Source organism: Panicum virgatum, chromosome 8N, assembly GCF_016808335.1.
Source record: "Panicum virgatum strain AP13 chromosome 8N, P.virgatum_v5, whole genome shotgun sequence".
NCBI classification, from domain to species: domain Eukaryota; kingdom Viridiplantae; phylum Streptophyta; class Magnoliopsida; order Poales; family Poaceae; genus Panicum; species Panicum virgatum.
The window spans coordinates 8,284,903-8,307,564 of record NC_053152.1 but is presented as its reverse complement, the minus strand read 5'-3'; the positions used below and the strand labels follow the sequence as shown (position 1 = coordinate 8,307,564).

At 46.7% G+C, this 22,662-nt stretch overlaps 1 protein-coding gene and 1 long non-coding RNA gene across 7 annotated transcripts in view; one reads left to right on the top strand and one right to left on the bottom strand.

Annotated features, from left to right (window-relative positions):
- Positions 1–18,616, bottom strand: part of LOC120686640 (disease resistance protein RGA2-like) — a 96,823-nt gene extending 78,207 nt beyond the window's left edge. For 2 of the 6 annotated variants that reach the window (XR_005680270.1, XR_005680272.1), the window contains exons 1-3: positions 18,451–18,616; positions 18,209–18,322; positions 17,456–18,064 (exon numbers count right to left, since the gene is read on the bottom strand). Coding sequence is in view for 2 of the 6 variants with exons in the window: in XM_039968850.1 (XP_039824784.1) it covers positions 17,117–17,185; positions 17,478–18,038 (630 nt within the window). In the remaining 4 variants the exon portion in view is untranslated. Of the gene's footprint in view, positions 1–16,865; positions 16,973–17,034; positions 17,186–17,455; positions 18,065–18,208; positions 18,323–18,450 lie in introns of those variants that run through there. The other 4 variants (XM_039968851.1, XM_039968850.1, XR_005680273.1 and 1 more) reach the window with 4 other exon arrangements.
- A 114-nt stretch (positions 18,617–18,730) lies between these two features.
- Positions 18,731–19,623, top strand: LOC120686644. The gene is made up of 2 exons (XR_005680287.1): positions 18,731–18,937; positions 19,383–19,623. It is a non-coding gene; the product is annotated as an uncharacterized LOC120686644 (long non-coding RNA).
- The last annotated feature ends 3,039 nt before the right edge of the window (positions 19,624–22,662 follow it).

Here is a 22,662-nt window from a genome sequence, read left to right as displayed (position 1 = left end):
TGGTGAAGCCTGAGTCACTTGCTCGATCGACCCCCGTGAAGTAGACGTAGTCGGATCGGGGCCGTCGTCATCGTCCGAGCTCGTGGCAGAGGCAACTGGGTCCACAGCACGCGTGGTAGCCTCAGCCTCACCCTCCGCAGCTTCTTCCTCCTCATCTTCAAAGATGGAGGTGCCGAGCTCATCATCTCCTGCAACTTTCCTCTTCCATTATCCCCGAACACAATGTACTCATTTGAGCGCATCGGGGTGAGGCTGGAGAACCATTTGTCATTCTCGGTCATATGGCTCGAACAACCGGAGTCCATGATCCACTTGTTCTCAAAGGCTCCAACCTGCACATCAGTAGTGAGACAAAGGGTGAGCAAATGTATCAACACTGGGGTTAGCAAAGTGAGAAGCAAACCAGTGTCGAGCCATTTGCTCTACGGAAGGGTTAGCAAAACCAGGCAAAGCGTATCCCTCGTCCCGTCTACCGCGTGACTGACGAACACCCCCGCGAGGAAAGCGTGGTGCATTGTAACCTCCTCCAAAGCCTCGGTCCCGTGGTCCATAGCCGTACTGAAAACGACCAGGAGTACGACCGGCAAAGCGACCACCCGCTGGAGCATGGTAAGCACCACCGTCTCCCTATCCTCCACCTACACGGCGCGCCCTAGCATCTTGCCTACCACCACGCCGAGAAGGACCATGCAACCAAGCAGAGTACATGTCCGAGTTCTGTCTCTCCTGCTCACCCCTCACAGCCCGCTTCCTCCTGAAGCAAAACTCCTCCAGGTGACCTTCTCTGTCACAGTACTCGCAGTGGTACCTTACCTCTCTCTTGGGAGGTAGAGTCCTAGCCTGCGGACGGGGAGGAGCAGTCCCCTTCTTCTGGGCAACCTGGGCTGTGGCAGCAGGGAGCGTATCGAGGGGATTCCTCAGCTCATTGGGTTTTGGAACCCAAACCTGCTTCTGTGGAGGTGCTTTCGATGGTTCTTTAAGCACACCATCCATGGGGTCAACAAGCGAAGGCTGCGTGCTCGTGCTAGCAGTGTTTAGAGCACTTGAACCTCCAGCAGTCTTGCCGATCTTACCATACAGCTTGTCAAAGTCAGACTTCGTGTATGTGTAACCGACCCTAAAACCATCACCACGGTTAAACTGACTGATCATCATACCCAACTGCAGCTCACTAGACGAAACCCAACTAAGAATCGCCCTAAGATATGTGTTCTCATTCTCCAAGTTGGCTTTCTCTATCGCAAGATCATCCAAATCAAAAATCAGACCAGGGCAAACAGAGCAATCAATAGGTGAGCTAGACTCCACGACCTTAGTCTTCCCAAAAGACTTAATCAAGGCGTTCTTCTCATCTAGCTCCAACCTAAGCATGGGACAAAACTTACAAGCACCAAGCAAAACTGGCCTAGACTTCATCTCCTCTAACTCGCACACAACAGTAGCAAACTTGGATTGCAAAGCAGCTAGATCAGACTTAAAGATAGGACACTCATCACATTCAAGCACATCACTAACAATGGGAGCATCCTTGATAAGTTCAAGCTCATGCTTGGCCTTGGTTAGCTCATGAGACACGTCAACAAGCGAAGTCTTAGCAACATCTAAGTTCGCAACGTTCTCATCATGCTTGGCATGGAGAGCAACAAGATCATTCATGTGAGATATGCAGCCAGCGCACTCATCCTCACTAGATTTCTCTCTAGCACAAGCCAGCTCTGCCCTAAGCTTTCTACGCTCTCTAGCTACTTTCTTAAGCAGCCTCTTCTGGTTGTTGAGCGCGGCATACAACTCCCTAACCTCAGTATCAAGCAGGTCGATCGTGGAGTTTACCTTTGAATCACTCTTGGATCCAGGAGAAGAGTCATCGTGCGTCGGTGTAGCATGTCCACCTGGAGACGCACGAGCACCATTGGCCACGCCTGCCATGGTGCAGAAGCTCTTGCGCCGACCGGCCGCCAAGCAAAGGCCGATGAAGCCGCTGGCTTCCTTGTCCCACTTCTTCTTCTTCTTGTCGTCGTCGTCGGAGGTCGGTGAAGAAGAGCGATCGGTGTCGGAGCTCTTGTCGAGGTCGATGAGCTGCGCCAGGAAGGCCTTCTCCCGCTTTTTGGCCTTGTACTAGAAGCGCTTCTTGAGCGACTCCTTGTCGAAGCGCCCCCCCCCCCCCCCCCCCGGTCATGACTGCGGTGCTTGTGGTGCTGACGCTCCTTGTTGGAGCCTCCCTCGTCGCGGTCACGGTGGCGGTAGTAGTCGAAGTGGTTGTTCTGGCCACCGCCGGACTTTTTGGGGCAATCGGCGATGAAGTGGTTCAAATCGCCGCAGTTGTAGTACCCAGGGTTCTTATTCATCTGCCTGTTGTGGTAGACGTGCTGGAACTTGCTGATGAGGAGGCACAAGTCGTCGTCGCCCAGCGTCTCCAACTGCTCATCTGAAACAGACGACAAAGAGGCAAGAGAAAATCCAAGAGCAGAGTTAGCGTTAGAGCTCGATCCACATGGGCCAGTCACAAGAGCGATGCTCTTGGAAGGAGGGGCACCATTGAGCTTGTCTCGTGTCTGGTTATCCACCTCCGTGGCCTTGAGCTTGCTAAAAAGCTCGTTCACGGTCAGAGTCTCATAGTCAACAGACTCAATGATCGTGCTCACCTTGAGATCCCACACAGAGCGGTCAAGTGTGTAGAGCAACTTGAGGGCCTTCTCGTGCTCTGTGTACTCAAGGACATCAGCCGATCTGTTCGCATTGACTTTATTCACAATCGATTGAAACCGACGGAACATATCGCCAATGCTCTCACCCGGCCCCTGTGTGAAGTTCTCGTATTCACACAGGTGAGTCCCGAACAGTCTAGCCTTCACCTGAGGTGTGCCCTCGTGGTAGTTCTCAAGGCACGTCCAAATTTTGTGGGCTTCCTGAAAACCCTGGACGCGTGAGAACTCCGCACGAGAAATGCCAGCGAACAAGGCATTGACAGCCTTGGCGTTAGCCTCGTGCTCGGACACCTGAAGAGGTGCGGTCCGAACGGCAAGCACCTCGTAAGCCTAGTTCTTGGTAATATCCCAGATATCGGCTCCCATGCTCTGCAAGACGGCTCTCATGAGAACCTTCCAGTAAGCATAGTCCTCATCGGAAAATACCAGGATCTTCCCAAGACTCGCCATGGTCGCCAAGTGGTTTTCGAACCGGTTAAGATACTGAAAACCTCAACCGAGCTCTGATACCAATTGAGGGACCGAAACTGGTGACCAGAGGGGGGTTAATGGGAGCCGATCAAAATTTCTCTCGAAATCAATCCGTCAGCCTATATCCCAAAAATCACCACAAACCCTCGAACCTAGGTTGAGAGAGTAGCTATGGACTAGCTATCTCTAAGCAAAAAGACCTAGGAAGAGAAACAGAAGCAATACGAGAAAACTCCCCTAACAACAGCTCTGCTGAGTCAGACCGGTCTGACCGCTAGCTCAGACCGGTCAGACCGGTCGGGTCTGAAATTGAAATTCCAGACCGGTCAGACCGGTTACTCAGACCGGTCAGACCGGTCGCTCCCAGACAGCCCACAACCAAAGCTTCAAAAGGCAAATCTCGAGCAAATGAAGTCTAAATCCAACGAAACTTGGAGGATATCTTCACACCTGTCCCGTGAACATATCTCCATGAGATCTCTCTCAAAAGATTAAAGAATCTTGAGAATTCGGGGGAAGATCAAAGTGGATTGGAGTTTTCTCAAGAACACAAAAACTCTAATTCGTGAGAACTCACGATTCCAGGGGGTTTGGCACTAGGCTAGATGCATCGGAATCGTTACAAAGAGTTCAACAAACCATCGCAATCATGTGCACCAAAAATGAAACAAAAATTCATCACAAAAGAGCACAAGAGGGACGTGATTGGATTGATTCAAAAACCCAGAGGGCACAAGGAGGATAGGGCCCCCTTTCCCAATCAAATCCAATACAAAGTCTCACGAATCCATAAGCAAATCCTAATCTAAAGAGAATAACGGGGAGAGAGACACATGGGCGGCGGCCTGGGAGGAACAGAACAATCCACAGACGAGATACAAAAGCCGCAACCATAACCTAATACAAGTGAAGGGGTATTTATACCCGCGGAGACCGGTCAGACCGGTTTCATGGACTGATCAGACCGGTTGGTTAGACCGGTCAGACCGGTGCTAGGGACCGGTCAGACCGGTTGGTCTGCAGCATCTCCCTGTACACGATCTCATCTGACGGCTGAGGTTCTTTCTTCGGAATGAAGTCTTCTCCACGATGCCGCCATCTTGATGAAGATCTGGTCCACGGTTTTGGAAGGTCCGTGAAACCCGGGTACATGGCCGGTTTTGAGAAAACCGCCAAAACTCCTCGCGCGGGAAGATTCCCGCCTCCACGCCGTGGCCCTATACGCCGTTCCCGCCTCGGCCTTCTGACAGCCCTAGACGCCGCCCGACGCCCGTCACCTCCTCACCCGTAACGAGGCCCTAGACGTCGTCGACGCCCGTCACCTCCATCAGTCCCGAGACCGACGCCCATGCCTCCACGAGTTGGCGTTTTCAACCGTCGTCCGCCTGCTTGGTTTTGTGGCGCAAACCAAGAAACCCGTCTTCCGTCGCCGCTTGCGCCCTCGATCTAGGAGTAGATGCCACAGCTGCCGCTCGGCCTGAGTTCCTCCACGGCAGCTCTCCGTCGACATTCGACGCCCGTGTAACTGCAACCAAAGACCAAGCGCACGATCACACCGCACGGTTGACAATTCACTCATCACAGCCAGGAGTGAGTACTGCTCATTCCTCAAAAAGAAAGAAGACAAGAGCACTAGCAACTGCAGTGTGACACTTGTGCTGCTGGTGGCTGTGAGAAGTGAGATCAACATTCAGTTAATATTGCTGAATAAACCAGGAGAGAACGCACGAAAGAGATGTAATGGAGAACCACATACTACATAATTAGATCAGAGCAAGTACCTTGATTAGTTCCAACTCAGTGCCAGTGCAATGATCCGATCCCCAAACGCGCGCTGGAAGAGGAGGAACTGGTTGAGGTTCAGAGATTTTGGGTTCCGAAAGCAGAGCTTGTGGATCTGAGGTGGATGGAGTTGCTTAGCTAGATGGCAGGGAGACTATTTTTGCTTCTGGAGTTCTGGGCGACGGGCTCCCGGGTCTTGGTCTTCACTGTCATCTAGCTCTGAAGGCAAGGACAGAGCACGTTGCTTGGGTCCCTTTCACTGCCAAAGAACGGTCCACAAAGAAAAACGAAGCCACGGCGAGACTTCGTTGCAAAACAGGAATTCACTTTTCACACTGCTGCCACACAAGTAAATAAAAGACCTCAGGGGCGAGATATTTTGCAAGAATTTCCATGAAATTTCTCAAGGACGTCAAATTCCATGAAAAGGCAGGGCCAGCTCCAAATAATACAACAGCCCTCGCCATCCAGCAATCAATTCTTGGCCCCACACGTTTCAAAGCAGAACAGTTTGCAAAAACCAGACGGCGATGGAGCAAGTTTAGATTTTAGTATTTCACTATCCGGCCGAATAAATTAACAACCATGATCGAGTAAAAACTAAACAAAAAGTCAAGGGAAAATGCGATTTAACACGCGCATCTATCACGGAGAGGAAAAAATGAATAAGGTCTCCTTTGGATTATAGGATTTTTGGAGGAATGCTGTTCACATAGGATTTTTTCCTTTCCTATCCTTTGAATTGCAGGAACGGTGCTTAGCATTCCATAGGAATCTTTCCTTTTGCACACCAATTCCATAGGAATTTTAGCATCCACTCAAACCTCTTTGTAAAATTCCTGTGCACAAGGAACGAGAAACTTACTTGCTACTGCTGCTGTTAATCATGCCTCTTGCTCATGGGCCCATTTTCCAGTGAGCATCAAATGAAATAGTTACTACTGATTAGATAAACTAATAAAGTAACACAAGGCATTATGGCTAACACTCAACTAAGATTCCTGTGTTTTTCCTATAGGCCATCCAAACAATCATTGCTACAAAATTCCTATGTTTCTAAATCCTCTGTTTTGCACCTGTATTCCTATGGCATTCCTATGTTTTTCCTATTCCTGTGTTTTTTCTTTCCTGTGTTCCAAAGGAGGCCTAAAAGAGTTGCAAATATTGCCCGTCGGAAAGCTTACCATAACCTGCCTACTCAGTACTCACGCTTCCTCATCGGCCAGACTAACTTGGATTACACAAAAATGCAATAATCACAATATTTTAATTCTTCAATGTGTTAACAAAAGATGGAGAGGCAACATCGACTCCTGGAGGACGCGGACAAAATTACTGAAAGAGAAGATGCCATGAAACTTCCCTGACAACGCAAAAACCCAAGAATTTGTCACGAGAAGGACCCAAAACTGGGTCCCACAAGTTGACAACTTGCCTAAACACGGTTGCCGACGTGCAATCTGGATGCCAACGATAGAGAGAGGATTGATTTCGCAAAGTGACCCAATGCAGGTTGAACGGGTGAAAATTAACATTCGGATAAATATACCAGATCGCTGTCCGTGTCTCAGATCGCTTTATCTTGAGAGAAGTTGTTTTGGTTTCGAACCTTGGGTTCAATTTACTCTCTGTTTCGCAACTTTTTGATGAGAGGTTTGAGGTTCGCTTCAAAGAGGGATGTTCTCGTGTCTTAGATTCCAGAGGAGATTTGGTTTGCTGGATTTTATCTCGCAATCGGGTCTTCTTGGTTGACTTCTCTGGAACATCTCTTGGTCCTCCTTGTTGCTTGTTGGCTAGTCCTTCTGATCTGTGAAAGTGGCATAGGAGACTTGTACATTTGAGCTTTGGTCTATTGTCGAGACTGAGCTCACTTGGCCTGATCCGAGGATTGCCCAAATTGAAGTTTGAAAAGGACCTTGTTTGCCATCCGTGTCGCCACGGGAAGAAGATTTCTACTTCTCATCCGCCTGTTAATCAGGTGATGTCCGCTCACCATGGAGAGTTGCTACATATGGATACAGTTGGTCCTTCTCGGGTGATGTCAGTTGGTGGGAAGTGGTACGTTCTTGTGATCATGGATGACTTTTCTCGCTATTTTTGGGTCTTTTTCATGAGAACCAAGGATGAGGCTTTCGAGTTTGTTCGAGACTTGATCCTGAGGTTGAAAAATGAGCTACCCCAGGCCATGAGAGCAATTCGTAGTGATAATGGCACAGAATTCAAAAACGCTTGTTTTGACACCTTTTGCAGTGATCAAGGACTTGAACACCAGTAATCTTTCCCCTACACTCTACAGCAGAATGGAGTTGTAGAATGGAAGAATCGGACGCTGGATGAGATGGCAGGACGATGCTCGATGAGTATAGGACTCCTCGCAAATACTGGGCTGAGGCGGTGAACACCGCTTGTTTTGTGTCCAACCGTATTTTCTTGCGTGCTTTAATGCACAAGACTTTTTATGAGTTGCGATTTGGATGCCAGCCCCGTGTTGACCATCTCAGAGTTTTCGGTTGCCGGTGCTTTGTGCTGAAAGAAGGAAATCTTGATAAGTTTGAGTCTCGATTGTCTGACGGTATTTTTATCGGTTATGCTTCTCACTCTAGAGCATACCGTGTGCTGATTATTAATACTAACATCATCAGAGAGCCTGGTCAAGTCACCTTCGACGAGACTGCACTGTGCAATTCTTCTGTCTTTGAGGTTGCAGGAGATGATGAGCTCGGCACCCCCATCTTTGAAGATGAGGAGGAAGAAGCTGTGGAGGGTGATGCTGAGGCTACCACACGTGCTGTGGACCCAGCTGCCTCCGCTACGAGCTCGGACGATGATGACGGCCCCGACCCGACTACATCTACTTCCCTGGGGCCGATCGAGCAGGTGACTCATCCTTCCCCAGCTGCACATGAGGAGACACCAGCCTTGGTTGAGGAGGAGGCGACTTCGACAAGGGAAGCACCATGACACATTCAGCGTTGCCATCCACCTCAACAGATGGTAGGTGACCTCAACGAGCGAGTCACATGGTCCAAGGTAACAATTATTGCTGGCTTTGCTCATTCAGTGTCTGTTGCCTCTTTTGAGCCCAAAGATATTGGACACGCTCTCTCTGATTCTAATTGGGTCAATGCCATGCATGAGGAGCTCGAAAATTTTGAAAGAAACCAAGTTTGGGTTTTAGTCGAGCCTCCACCTGCTTGTAATCCCATCAGAACGAAGTGGGTTTTCAAAAACAAGTAGGATAAGGATGGGTTGGTTGTTCGAAATAAGGCTCGTCTTGTTGCCAAGGGGTTTTGCCAAAAAGAGGATATTGATTATGAAGAAATTTTTGCCCCGGTAGCACGCTTAGAAGCGATTCGAATCTTTCTTGCTTTTGCTGCTTCCAAGGGTTTTAAAGTGTTTCAAATGGATGTGAAATCTGCCTTCTTGAATGGTTTTATTAAAGAGAAAGTTTACGTAAAACAACCCCCTGGTTTTGAAAATCCCAAGTTTCCAAACCGAGTTTACAAACTTCAGAAAGCTCTTTACGGTTTGAAACAGGCGCCTAGAGCTTGGTATGATAGACTGAAAACATTCTTGCTGGCTCAGGGTTTTAAAATGGGATGTATGGATAAAATTTTGTTCCTCATGCGGTCTGGCACTGATTTTCTATTAGTTCAAATATACGTGGATGATATTATCTTTGGTGGCTCTTCTCACACTCTTATTTTCAAGTTTTCTGAGCAGATGTCCAGAGAGTTCGAGATGAGCATGATGGGTGAGCTGCAGAAGTTCGACATGAGTGACTTGTCTCCTCAACCGAGTACATCAGGGCATGTTCGTCCATCAAGCAAACTCCTCAGGGCATGTTCGTCCATCAAGCCAAGTACATCAGGGACTTGCTGCGGAAGTTCGACATGAGTGACTTGTCTCCTCAACCGACTCCGATCAGCACTTCGACGGCACTTGATGAGGACTTGGACGGCGAGGCGGTGGACCAGAAGGAGTACAGGAGCATGATCGACTCCCTCCTGTACCTAACGGCGACGCGACTGGACATTCAGTTCAGCGTCGGCCTCTGTGCGCGGTATCAGGCTTCTCCACGCACCTCTCACAGGCAAGTGGTGAAACACATCTTCAGGTATCTCAAATTCACTCCTAAGTTTGGTCTCTGGTACTCTACGGATTCTTCTCTGGTTTTGGTGGGTTTTTCTGATGTCGATTTCGGTGGGTGTCGGTTGGATCGCAAGTCGTCATCTGGCACTTGTCAATTTCTCGGTACATCTTTGGTGTATTGGTCCTCTCGCAAGTAGGCTAGCGTAGCGCTTTCTTCCACAGAAGCTGAGTATGTTGTCGCGGCTAGCTGTTGTTCCCAGATCCTTTGGATGAAATAAATCTTGCAGGATTATGAATTGAGTTTTGGTAGGGTTTCGATCTTTGTAGACAACATGTCCGCCATTAGCATTGCAAAGAACCCTGTCCTACACTCCAGAACCAAACACATAGATATCCAGTTCCACTTTCTGCGAGATAACCATGAGAAAGGCTACATAGACTTGAACCATGTCCCTTCAGAGAGGCAAACCGCAGAAATCCTAACCAAACCACTTGAGCAGGACACCTTTGCTCACTTGCGAGGGGAGCTTGGGGTTTGTTACCCCTTTTGATTGCTGACTTTTCTTTGGTTAGTTTTTGTAGGTCTTTGTTTTTGTTTCTCTTCGCTTTCTAGCTTTTGATAGATGTATTTGCATTGTACATGTTTGCATTTTGCATTGCTTCACTGTACTAGCATTATTGTATACACTGGTATGATCTTCTTGTGCTTGCTAGTGTAGTTTCTTAGACTTGATCATGTATAGCTTGCTCTTCAGTATATGTCATATCATCTGAGTTAAGCTATTTTGATTTGAAAATCTGAAAAAATGATCACCCTGTCTTGGCTACTAGCATGTTAGGTTGCTTTGATACGAGTTGCTATCTTACTCATGCTAGTGTGGTTTTAATCCTTGACATGTGCTAAAACTGTTAAAATTGTTGAATATATGTCTGAAATGGATTGAAAAGATCCAGGTGGGATTGCTTGTCGCACTGATCGAGCTTTCGGGACGGCTCACATAGTACTAGTGAGAACCCGGACAAGGCTGTGCATGACTGAAGCGAGTGCTTTAAGCTTCTGATTGCCTTTGGCATAGGCTTGGCCTCGCTGCTAAGTAAAGCATGACAAGCTTTCAACCCCTGGCAGAATCACTTGCTTGATATAACCTGTTAAAAATCATTCGAATGCAAGTTTTGAGTTGCAGAATTGATTCATGATAAAAAATTTGGCTGCTTTGGATCACCCTGTATGAGTTTGTTAGCACTGCTTTCTTTCTCCTACTTGCTGTTGCTAGACCATGGGTGATGCTTTTACTTTTGTTGAACTGAACCTGCTAGCTCTAGACTTGATTGATATACCCTGATGAGCTAGATTCAGTTCCTGTTTACGAAGCACACATGCCTGTCACTAGATGATCATATCCTTGTATGCCTGAAGGTCTCACGTACACCCTCTGCACGACATTCATTGCATAGCATGATTTCAGGGGGAGGTTTAGGCATATTTTAGGCTTGATGTGTGCATGTGCCAACAAGGGGGAGAATTTTTGGGAGAATCGAACAAGGGGGAGACTTGTTTGATTTGAGAGTGCATCATTTGGGGAGAGTTGCATTTGTGAGAGGGAAAGACTTTGCATGGGGAGTGTCTGCTTTGACTTGGCTCCTGATTTTTCCTCGCTTTCCCTCTGCTTCTTGCATGACTGCGTCGAGCATTACCTCTGTCTTTGAGGAGTCATGTTTTGGCTTTTGATCGATTGCGTCGAGCCGTTGCCCTTGTCTTAGGGAATCGATCTTTGCTTGAGCAAGTGACTATTCTTGCCTTTCTGAGCTTTTTGTCACTTGCTTGAGTTTTTCACTTTCTTCTTGTCACTTTTTATTTTTCACTTCTCTGGTTACAGGTGGTGTGTTGACAATACACTCATCAAGGGGGAGATTGAGGAATGAGCAGTACTCACTCCTGGCTATGATGAGTGAATTGTCAACTGTGCGGTGTGATCGTGTGCTTGGTCTTTGGTTGCAGGTACATGGGCATCGAGTGTCGACGGAGAGCTGCCGTGGAGGTGCTGTGGCCGATGGACCATGCGGTGGACGATGGTGAAGGGCAACCGGGACCGGAGCTCGGGCCGGACGGTAGCTGTGGCGTCCACTCCTGGATCAAGGGCGCAAGCACCGGTCGATGGCGGGTTTCTTGGTTTGTGCCACAAACCAAGCAGGCGGACGGCGGTCGAAGACGCCAAGTTGTGGAGGCACGGGCATCAGTCTCGGGACTAGCAGAGGAACGGGCGTCGACGGCGTCTAGGGCCTCGCTGCGGGCGAGGAGGTGACGGGCGTCGGACGGCATCTGGGGCCGTCAGAAGGCCGAGGCGAGAACGACGTCTAGGGCTACGGCGTGGAGGCGGGAATCTTCCCGCGCGTGGAGTTTTGGCGGTTTTCTCAAAACCAGCCACCTACCCGGGTTTCGTGGACCCATCAAAACCGCGAACCGGATCTTCATCGACATGGCGGCATCGCGAAGAAGAATTCGTTTCGAAGAAAGAACCTCGGCCGTTGGATGAGATCATGTAAATATTTTTGGTTTAGCCCCTACGGGCGTTTTAGTCTCTAGGTTGAGTCTAGGGGTATTTTGGACCCCTACGTGGGCACCTTAAATACCCCCTCACCCCTCTCCTCTCTCCCTTGCGCCAGCCAGAACAGTAGCATGCCACCATCTCCTCCTCCTGGCGCCCTCTCCCTGTCTCTCTCTTCTTCCTTCTCTTCCCTAGGATTAGAGGTATGGATTGTTGAGATTTTTTGTACTGAGATTGTGTGGGAAAGGAGGCCCAATCCTCCTTGTGCCCTCCGGGGTTTTGAATTCAAATCAATCTCGTACGATTTGTGTTTTGTTTTGGATGAATTTGATTTTTCTTTGTTGATTCTTATGAACGAGATCGTGATGCTTCTTTGAGCTCTTTGAAGTGATTCTAATCCCTCTTGCCTAGTGCAAAATCTCTAGGAATCACGAGCTTTTTAGGATCGAAGTTCTTGAAGTTTTCACATTCTTGAGAAAACCCCATTTTAGCTCGGTTTTTCCTCGATTCCTCTCAAACCATGGAGTGATTCGTCGATACCTTCCGTGGACATGTTCACAAGTCCTTTGTGATCGAGCCTGCAAATTTTGAGCCCCTTTGGACGAGTTTTGATCGTAAAATCATCAAGTTTTCCGAAGAACGCGGGCTGGAAAAACATTTCTGGACTCGAACAGAGTTTTTCCCTAGCACCGGTTGAACCGACGTTTTGAGAGTACCCACGTCGGATCAACCGGTGAGTGGTTTTATCACGTGTTAGGGTTTTTAGGGTTTTCTGTGGTTGCACCGGTGCATCAGACTCTACATGCATCGGATCAACCGGTGTTACTACTGAATTTGTTGTTTTGCCCGTTCAATCGACGTATAGCTTTTTCTAGACGTTGGATAAACCGGTGCTCAGGTCATTTCGATTTGCTGCTCCTCTGGACAACTACACCGGTGTTTTGGTTTTGCTTGCGTTGGTTTAACTGCTGCTTGCTAAGCACGTTTTGATGCGTCTCTGGACAACTACACCGACGATTAGAGTTGATTTTGTTGGATCATCCGGCGCAGGGTCATCGGTTGAATCGACGCTTTCTAAACATGTGCGTCGGATCAATCGGTGCTGGCTTTTGTCTGCTGCCGGCTCTGCTCATCGGTTGAACCGACGTTGTTCAAATCAGTGCGTCGGATCAACTGGTGAGTTAGACCGTGCCGTTTTCTGCGCTGTTTTCTCGTGTTTGCTTCCGTGGTTGTTCTTGATTGTTCCTAGGGCTTTCTTGTGTTGGTGTAGCTCCTCCATAGCTACTCCACACTGTACCTAGGATTCTAGGGTTGGGTGTGCACTTTGGGACTAAGACGAAGTTTCAGTTTGCAAGAATTTTGAATCGGCTCCCATTCACCCCCCCCCCCTCTGGTCGCCCTTTCGGTCCCTCAAGATCATCTTTGTAGAATCTCAAGGTTCCATGGATGTAATCCGATGTATCCAATTCGCTGTCAAGATATCCAAATCATAGTGAAAATCCAGAGATGTCAAATGCAAATGACAGCCACGACAAGTTGGACAGTGGATGCAGAAAACATTGCACCAGTTAAATTAAACGGACACTAAGGCATCGGTGCACTGGATAAGTCATTACTAAGGCAAGTGCAGAACTGCCTTAGGCACCAGCTAAGCCGATGGCGTCAAGTTTGAGAGCGTCGTTGTATTGGTTGGAGCATTGCTGAGCTACGAGAAGAAACCAAGTAGCACCGGTTAGACTAATGCTAAGAAAAAACATGCATCGGTATATTCATGTTGCTATAATCCAGAGAGTGTGTTAGCTGAAGAAGAAGGTTATGTGGACATCGGTTAAACCGGTATTTGAGCGTCGATTTAACCAACGGTTGATGAGTCAGCTGTAGAACATGTCAGAAGGTTCAACGGCTATATGCTGGGTTAGGGTGATCGGTTGAACAGATGCTCCCCCCCCCCCCCAAATAGGCATCGGTTTAAACGGTGCTATGTTGCATTTTTGTAGCTGTTGGAGCAACGGTTCCTTTGAGTGTTTAGGCTATATAAGGGCCTCACCTTGGATCATTTGAGGTTGCTGGAGATAAGAGGAGCCTCATACACACTAGAGAAGTTTTCCAAGCCATAGAAGTGCAAAGTGATCACATCTTTAGTCCTCAGCATATCCTTGAGAGTGTGAGTGAATGTGAAAGCAAGGTTGTGTGCCTTGTGTGCTGTGCTGGAGATCTACTCAAGCTTGTATCTTGGTCTGCCGGCCCCTTGGACTTTTGGAGGCCCCCCGGCAAGTCTACGACCCTCCGACTTGTTGTGGAGCAGTGTCGATGGCTTTGTACAGGGGACTTGGAGACCCCATTCTTAATGGAGAAGCTCCTTCGTGGAAAACGGGATCAAGGTGATCAGGGGCTTGGCGTGAGCCTTTGTGGCAAGTCAAGGTTTCCCGGAAGAGACTTGATTGCTGGAAAGCAATACTCTTAGTGAGTGCTTCAACAACATGGATTAATGTTGTCTTTTGTGCGTACCGATACCACGAGATACCCCTTGTGTCTAAGAGTTTGCTTTCTCTCATTCCCTTTATGTTTCTGCATTTAATACTTGCAACATGTGTGTCTTTACTTTCTTAGAGTAGCGTCAAGCTAGGATTGTCTATAGGTTTCAAAACTTGTATTAGAATGAGGGTTTCACACTAGATGAATCGTAATTACACATTTAGATAGCATATTTTAGTTTAAGTTGTGTGCAAACTAATTAAAACCATGGGTTAAGGTTTTAAATTGCCTAATCCACCTCTCGTCTCTTAAGCTACGAGCACCCGATTCCTTTCACACTAGTCGGGAGCACCGGTGGTTCATTCGCTGGTGGCAGGAGACAATCGGACGCATCAAACTACTTTAGTCGGCAAGGCAAACTGGACCAGTTTTTTCTAGAAAAAAATACTTTTGGTATGTAGCCCTAATGTACTACTGGACAATGAAAAATGGAGACAGAGTCCAAAACGAGCGTTACCTCGGTTGGTTGCGCTGCTGGTGTGCAGCCTGCCCGCCACCGGGATTTTCCCCAGTTAAAATCTGCAGCCTGTCACGTGTGGAGCTGCAAAGGAATGGGATTACGAGACACCCATCGCCTAACGGAGTTATCAGGTGATCTCAAGAGTCAAGATGGACGCGATTTCTAGATCTGAATGTAGTTGTAGGTTTGTTTGTGCACGTCGAGTGTGAGTGAGGTGTGCGTGTGTAGGGTGAGTATGTGGTGTGTGAGTGAGGTGTGCATGTGTTGGGCGTGCATGCACGTGTGAACTCATACTACAGCTATACCTAGATGAGAGGCTTCAAGAAACGGAGATAGAGTCAGACCGGATGTCAATTTCGGAAATTCAGATCGGACGCCCGTGGATGGTAAAGGGGTCTAATCTTATACAGTTTTGCAAATCGGGATGAATAGATTAACCACCGCAATCAGCATGTAATAAGAAATTAAAAAAAGGAAGAAGGTTATGAAAGATAAAAAATACAAACGGTGAAGCAAAATAATTATGCTCAAGGGCACGAACTCCTCAATTCGTTAACTTTCTTTTAATGGAAGGTACGCACCACCTTCAATTCTGTTTGGATGCCACCTTCACCGATTTCTCCATATATTTCCTTTTATTTACTGACCACTGTCATTGAGCATTATCGTCGATATGCCAGAAATATTGCGGGTGAACGGTCACAACAAATATTATGATAACCACCCTCTCCCCTTCTCTTATTTATTATTAACCAAAATTATTAAGTTAGCTGTTTGTGGGTTGAATTTTCTTTCTCCACACTAAAACACATGAACAATATTAGCACTACTGCAAAAAGAGTGTAGGGGCGGGTAAAAAACTATTTTTAAGAATGGGTACTGCACCTGTCCCTGCTTTTCGCAGTTAAAAATAGCTATTTGTAGGAGTGGATGTTATACCCGTCTCTAAAAACTTATTTTTAAGGGCGGGTTGAGGCATGGCCCGTTCTTAAAAATTAGTTTTCAGGGACAGTCATGCCACAATCCGTGCCTACAAATCAAATAAAACAATAAAAAATCAACCGGCAGCATGGGCTGTGAGCCGCCGCTCGGCTCCCCCGCGCCGCCGCTCGGCTCCCCCGCACCGCCGTGGGCCTCGCCGCGCACCCCACGCGCCGAGTCGCCGCGGGCCTTGCTGCGCTGGCCGCCGGTCCGCTGCCGTGGGCCATGCCGCGCGCAGCCGTCGTTGCGCCACCGTCGTCGGGGTCCCTGCACGGTGACCCACTCCCCGGCACCGCGGCGGACCTGCAGGCCGCAGACGTGCTCGTCGGCGAGGACCACGATGAGGGCACCTGGGTCCAGTGCGCCGAGAGCCCCAGTGTCAGGTCCGGCTGCAGGGTCGCGCGGCACCCGGCTTCGCCGAACGGCCGCTGGAGGTGCGCCGGCCTCGTCCAGCACCTGCATCAGCAGCTTGCACAGCTCATGAATAGCACCCGCATCAGCAGCTCGCACAGCTCACGGACAGCAACCGCATGTCGTCCGTGGCCCCCGAGGTTGGAGACCTGCCACCTCCATCAAGCATCACGGCCGGCAGCCTGCATGGAAGGCAGAGGAGGGGAGGGAGAGATGGGAAAAAAGAGATAAGAAAGAGACACAGGAGAGGTCGCGTGTGTGGTGGAAGACGAAAGGGGGAGAAATAAATAAGGAAGAGAGAGTGTGCATGCATTGATGCTAATGACCAGCGCCGCGCCACCGCTTTTCGAACTTCACACACCGCTTTTCAAACTTTTTAGGGGCGGATCACAGTGTCACCCGCCTCTAAAAATAGCGCTCTATTTTTAAGGGCGGGTGATGCAGCTGCCTCTACAAATGATATTTGTAGGGGCGGGTGACGCTATTATCCGCTTCTAAAAATAACACTTTTTAGGAGTGGGTGATAGCGTCACCTGCCCCTAAAAATTCATTTGTATGGGCGGGTCAACTACTACAGTAGTCATATTTGTAGAAACAGGTTGTTTTTTGATCCGTCCTTAGAAAAAATGAGGTGTTCTTATAAATCATTTTTGTAGCAGTGTAGTCTGCAATAATTTCTATAAAGTATAGCCTAGAATTTTTTCTTGTCCGCACTGCAGGCGTGTCTGACTGCCGATCACCTTCGAGTCTTCAGGGGATAAAAAAAAACTAACCCTTCCCGTCAAAAAAAAAAAAGAAAACCTGATTCCTTGTGTCCAGGCTGCTACCTCCCTCGTCCTCATGGCCTGCTGGCTGCTGCACCTTCAATCGCATCAGGACCAAGCCTGGTCGAGAGTACGGGAATCCGTTAATGGCAGGTGCCCGATGGTGCTTGCAGAGGTGGTGTGCATGATTGCCTCAGTTGGATTCTTGATGACCAATCAGCTCTGCTGATAAAAGTATGATATAAGTATACATGATCTGAACATTATGAATTAACATGAGCTATCTAGAGATTATATTTGGTATATTACGAACCTTGGAAAAATATTGGTCCTCTCCCATTTTTGCAGAATCATCTGTCTCGGGACTGTTCACCTCCGCTGGTTCCTTACCGCGCCGCCACCGTCAGAGCTCACTGGAGGGGTCTCGGCGGCGCTAGACTGTAACACCCTAATTTTTAATTTAGCAACCCAAATAAATTTAATTACTTTAATTATAGGTTCGATAAGGTTTTATTTAAATTTATTTTGTCTTTAGAGTATTTATCGTGAATTTAAATAATTTGTTTAGCCATAAAAAAAATATAAGGCTAAATAGGCTTTGTGCATCTCATGCTGCCTTTGCATCATTTTATTGTTTGTAGTTCAATTTGAATTTGAGTTCTATGAATTTGAATTCAAATTGAATGTGTTTGTCTCTTTAGAAATCACTAGGTTCTAAAATCTTACTTACAATTTCATCCTTCTCCTGATCTCTTCTTGGTATTTTGGAGTCTTCAACATTAGATAGCATGGAGGGCTCTCCAGCAGTCCTGGTGTTGCTGCTCCGAGCAGGATGATCCATTTGTAAATTGTTCCTTATAATGTTGGCATCGCTTGCATGCTTCACAATCTTCTCATATTTCACCTTGATTGCCTTGATCTTACTAGCCACCTTGCATCTGAACAGTAATGATTTTGGTTTTACACAGAAGTAGTCTGCTATTGTTTGCTCGTCACCATCGCTATGTATCTTGTCTTTCTCAGCTTCAAGGTGGACTCCATAGAGTAAATCATCAATATCATAGGCAACATTTCTCAATTCGTTCGCCCATGGAAGCTGTGTGCCACTCCCTAATGCTCTGTCACGAACTACAGCCAGCCAGCTACTTATCTCCTGATGTTTTCCCTGGAGCTCACAGAGGTCTTTCTTGACACCTGTTATGGAAGTAAACTCACTGGATATCAGTGAAACTAGCTTGCCACCAGCAGTCTTCAACACTCCAGACGCTAAAGCAGCCTCCACTCCACTCATACTGCAGAGGTTCTCGTTTTGAGCCTCTGTAAGAAAGAAATTAGGAAAGGAGCAAATTAATACATTCAGTTTTACAAGCCTATAGTAATTCGTTGTCGTCAGTGCTAATGTAGCATCTACTGGCAAACCAAATAACTGATGCAAAAAGTTGATTGGCGTAGAGCAATTACCTTCTCTACAGAGGAGCAGCAACGTCACTTGTGCTTACTAACTTGTTCCCAGTGAACTCCTTGAGCGTGTGCGGCGCTGGCACTCTTTTTTTCGTGAATGTGACTGAGCACTCACTGCAAGGAGACCGAGAACAAGATTCGAGTTGGTTACCGAAGAAACAAACCAGGGGCCAAGGTAAAAAGACGAGCTGGAACGGATCGTGTCAACTGTGTTTTAGATCAGAGCAATAGTGCATACGTACCTGGATGATCAGCTGCTTTCGCCTACTCCATCTCCAAATGTTGGAACGCAGCAATGGCTGAAAATCGCAAAAAGCTTTTTTGGGGCTCAGTATCCAGAAAATCTGCACATATAAGGTAGGAGCTGCAGATTAGCTAGATGACAGAGTGACCGTTGGTGCTCTCAGCTCCGAGATGCTTAACTGCTATACTAAAGGAGTGATGATTTGTTACTTTAGCAAGTTACATATATAAGAAGCAGAAGCTTGTTTGTGTGCATGGCTTTGTTACGATCGGTGCAGCTATCCATTCACGACAAGAGGGATTCTGATGGGTCACATTGTATCCAATCATTAGCGTTTTCAGGTTCAAGCATTTGCCTTTCTGCTTACCCTGCACATAGAATCATTAGATTTCGCGCCAATTTTGCTTCTTTTTTTGTTAAACAACTGAACAATGTCATCCTTTTGCAGGTTATGGACACTCCAGGACTACTTACAAGGCATGATGGTGAGTTAAGACTAGTTCTTAAATTGTCACTTCAGAAGCTTTGTACCATTCATGTGTGAATGTGTGATACTCTTTGTGTCCAGTGGATCAATTTTACCTTCTAGTTGGATAAATACAAAACAAACAATACTGTAGCAGATTGGATTTGAGATTTAGTTTATTCTTGCTTGCTACAGGCACATACGTGTGCACCAAAATCTCTGATCTGTTATTGTTTTGGTGGAATGGATATGCATTTCATTATCGACCTGTTGATGGTGCAATGTACCTACTCATTGGGTGTTCTGGACTGGAGTGTGCAAATAACAAAACTAAGTCTATATACATCTTTGCTCTTGGCTGTGCAACATGGAGTTTGTGGCTAATCAGAAATAACTTTGTGTTTAACAATGTCGTTATTTCCTCAACTGAGGTTTGTGTCTTTCGTTTGATTTCCTTTATGCAGCGGTGGGTGGTTCTCTGTCGGGGTGAACAACAATCCAGGGTGAATGAAGCGATCTGAAGGCTGAAGTGCCAGCAGTCTCTGCAGTCTGATGCTGCAATCTAAGATGGAGAGCAAGACTGGCGATCTGGGGCGCTTCCGTGTTTAGCTGTTCTGTTCTTCTTTTTTATGTTCTGTCAGCTTTTGTTTCTTTTGCTGCGAGCTTGTTTTCGAGGGAGTTGTTTACAGGATGTGCTGCTTCTTAGTTCTGGTGGCTGCGGCCAAGTCTAGCGTGGCTTACTTGTTTTGAAGCTGCATCCGAAATAGCAGGTTTTCCTGTGCATGGTAATAATTCTGCGAGCCTGCGAGCCTGTTTTCTTAAGAAATAGCGCTGGTTTTCTGAATAAATAGCAGGTGCTGGTTTTCCTGTGCATGGTAATAATTGGTGCATTCCGATCACAGGGGGATCGCCAGGGGAGGGGCTTTGGACGCCAAATGCTGCCCGGATGGCACCCCCTGCGGGAGAGTGGAAGGACTGGTAGCGCGCTCTAGTTGAAGAGGAGGGGATGAATTAGGCAACTAAAAATTTAGACATATAGCTCCAACTAAATTGCACAATATTAAACTAAAACATACTATTTAGATATGCAACTATGGTTATTCTAGTGTGAAGCTCCTATCCCAAAAGAGTTTGGCAACCTATAGCCTTTTCTAACAAGAAACTACTCTATGAAAGTAAAGGCACACAAATTGCTAGTATAAAATGCGGAAACTTAAAGAGAGAGATAGAAGAAAGCAAACTCTTGATGCGGGTGTTTATCCTGTAGTTCGGTTAGCCACAAAGGCACACCTACATCCACGTTGTTGTAGCACTCACTAAGAGTATTGCTACTCGGCCACCAAGTCTCTTCCGTGAATACAATCACGGTCACTTTGGCTCCGGGTTCCACTAAGGAGCTTCTCCACAAAGGATGGGGGTCTCCACGTCCCCCGCACAAAGTTGTCGTCGCCGCTCCACACCAAGTCGGAGGATCGATGACGTGCCGGTGAGCCTTCAAAACTCCAAAGTGCCAGCGCACCGAATTCTTCTTTTGGTTCACTAAAGAACCTCAGCACAAAGGCACTTGGCCTTGCAATCTCACTCACAAACTCTTGGATAGCTTGGAGATGTTCTTAGATGTGTTTGTGACTTCTTTGAACTCCAGCAATCTTCAAATTGCCGGGGGATGGCATATATATAGGCCTCCAAGTCGAAGTAGCCTTTTAGAGCCGTTACCCAACTTTCTGCGCATGCACCGGTGTATCCGAAAGTATAGCACCGGTGCATCCGGTCACTCTGCGCCATGGGGTAGCCGTTGGGTCTTTGACAGCTGACGTGGTGTCACCGGATATACCGGTGCCTAATCACCGGTGCATCCGGTGCAGCTATTCTTCCTTGCAACTGTCACTGTAATACATCGGTGCTTCCTCCGGTGCACCACCGGTTCAACCAGTGCTGAAGGACCTCGTCCAGGCCACTTGACATGCTCTCTGATGCATGACAATGTGCATGCACCGACGCCTCAAGATAGTACCACCGGTGTATCCGGTGCAACATGGACTTCTGCACTTGGCTGACTTCTGCGCAGACCAAATGCACCAGTAGTGGTGCACTGGTGCATCCGAGCCCTACCGGATAGACCGGTGCTCGGTCACCGGTTCATCTGGTACTGCTGTTTTCTGTGGAACTCATTCAATTCATCATTTCTTTGAGTCCCTTCTTCGTGTTTTGCTTTGCTTGGCCTTTTTTCTTCATTCCTATGATCTATTAATGATTACTTGACAAACGCATTAGTCACATTGATTGTGTTGTTACTCAATCACCAAAATCACAAAACAATGGCTTAATGAGGCCATTTTCCTTACAATCTCCCCCTTTTTGGTGATTGATGACAACACAATCAAAGCAAGCATAAATTTACAAAAATTTGACAAATTGATACAAATTGAAAATAATTAAAAACCACTTACACTTGCTTGTTGCTTACCATCATCCAATAATGACTTGGCATCTCCCTAAATTCATTATCCCCCTTTGTTTCTCCTAATTTTTTCTTCTTTTCTTCCCCTTTTGAATCAAAGTTGCTCCCCCTTGAGAAGATATTCATTTGCACCTTGCTTTGATCCAAAATTCTCCCTCTTTGGAATCAAATCATCTAAAAAGACTTTGGCAAAACAATATAGTTCAAAGGGAAAAATTAGTAGCCTACGGAGTTAGTACCATGAATCATGATCCAATTGTATGATATTAATAAAGATACCAAATGAGTGATTACTAAGGTGGATCAAAAAAACATAATACTAGCATGACATGAGCTAAGCTTTCCACAAAACGTGTGCACAACATGATAATGTGAAAATCAAGTGCACAACTAAACATTGAATGAGAAAGCTTAGATCATATCATGCACGGAGATAGCCCTAAAAATATAGAATTGACAAGAATACTAATTGAAGGGGTTATAGACCATGCATACCTCCGAGGGACCTTGTTACTTTGTATGTATCAATTTGAAGGTGACTTGTCATGATATCAATTGAAATTGAATACCAATTGAAAGTTTTTGAATTGAAGAACACTTGGTACATCAAGATAATTTTGAGCACATAGTCTACGATCTTAGATATGGAATTTAGTTCCATAGACTATGGCTCAATATGAGACTATAAAAGATAAACTTGTAAACATGTTAGTCTCAATATCACAAATCATATGATGAACTCTCCATAAATGTGTGCATTTAGTGTTTGAATCACCAACTAAAAGTACGCACATTGTTTATGACAACAATAGGAAGTTTATCCTATAGCTTGTGTTTATGGTACACAAATGAAATAATACTTTATGAAGTCCATGTACCATGAAAATGTAATCTTGTGTAGCTTTCTACACACTTATCAAACTATGTAGATTGCTCATAGGTTAGAATCATGACACAAGCAACCCACCATATATAACACTAGGTGATGCAATGCAAACAACCTAGTAAGAGCAATGGAGCTACATGATGCTTGAATTGAAATCTAGCTACCATTATCTTATGGGGGACTTGGGCAATAAATATCCAAGATGTGAGTTTGGCTTCTTTAGCTTTAATCCTTCATCTTCTAGGTAGCCAAGCCTCCAAATCCCCCGAACCCATTCTTGGGTTTCAAGTCTCCTTTGGAACCCACACTATTTGAGGCCCCTTCATATTGGTGATGACATCCTTGGGCACCCAAATGGAGTGATTCCAACTCCTTTCTTGCTTTCTAACCTTGTGAG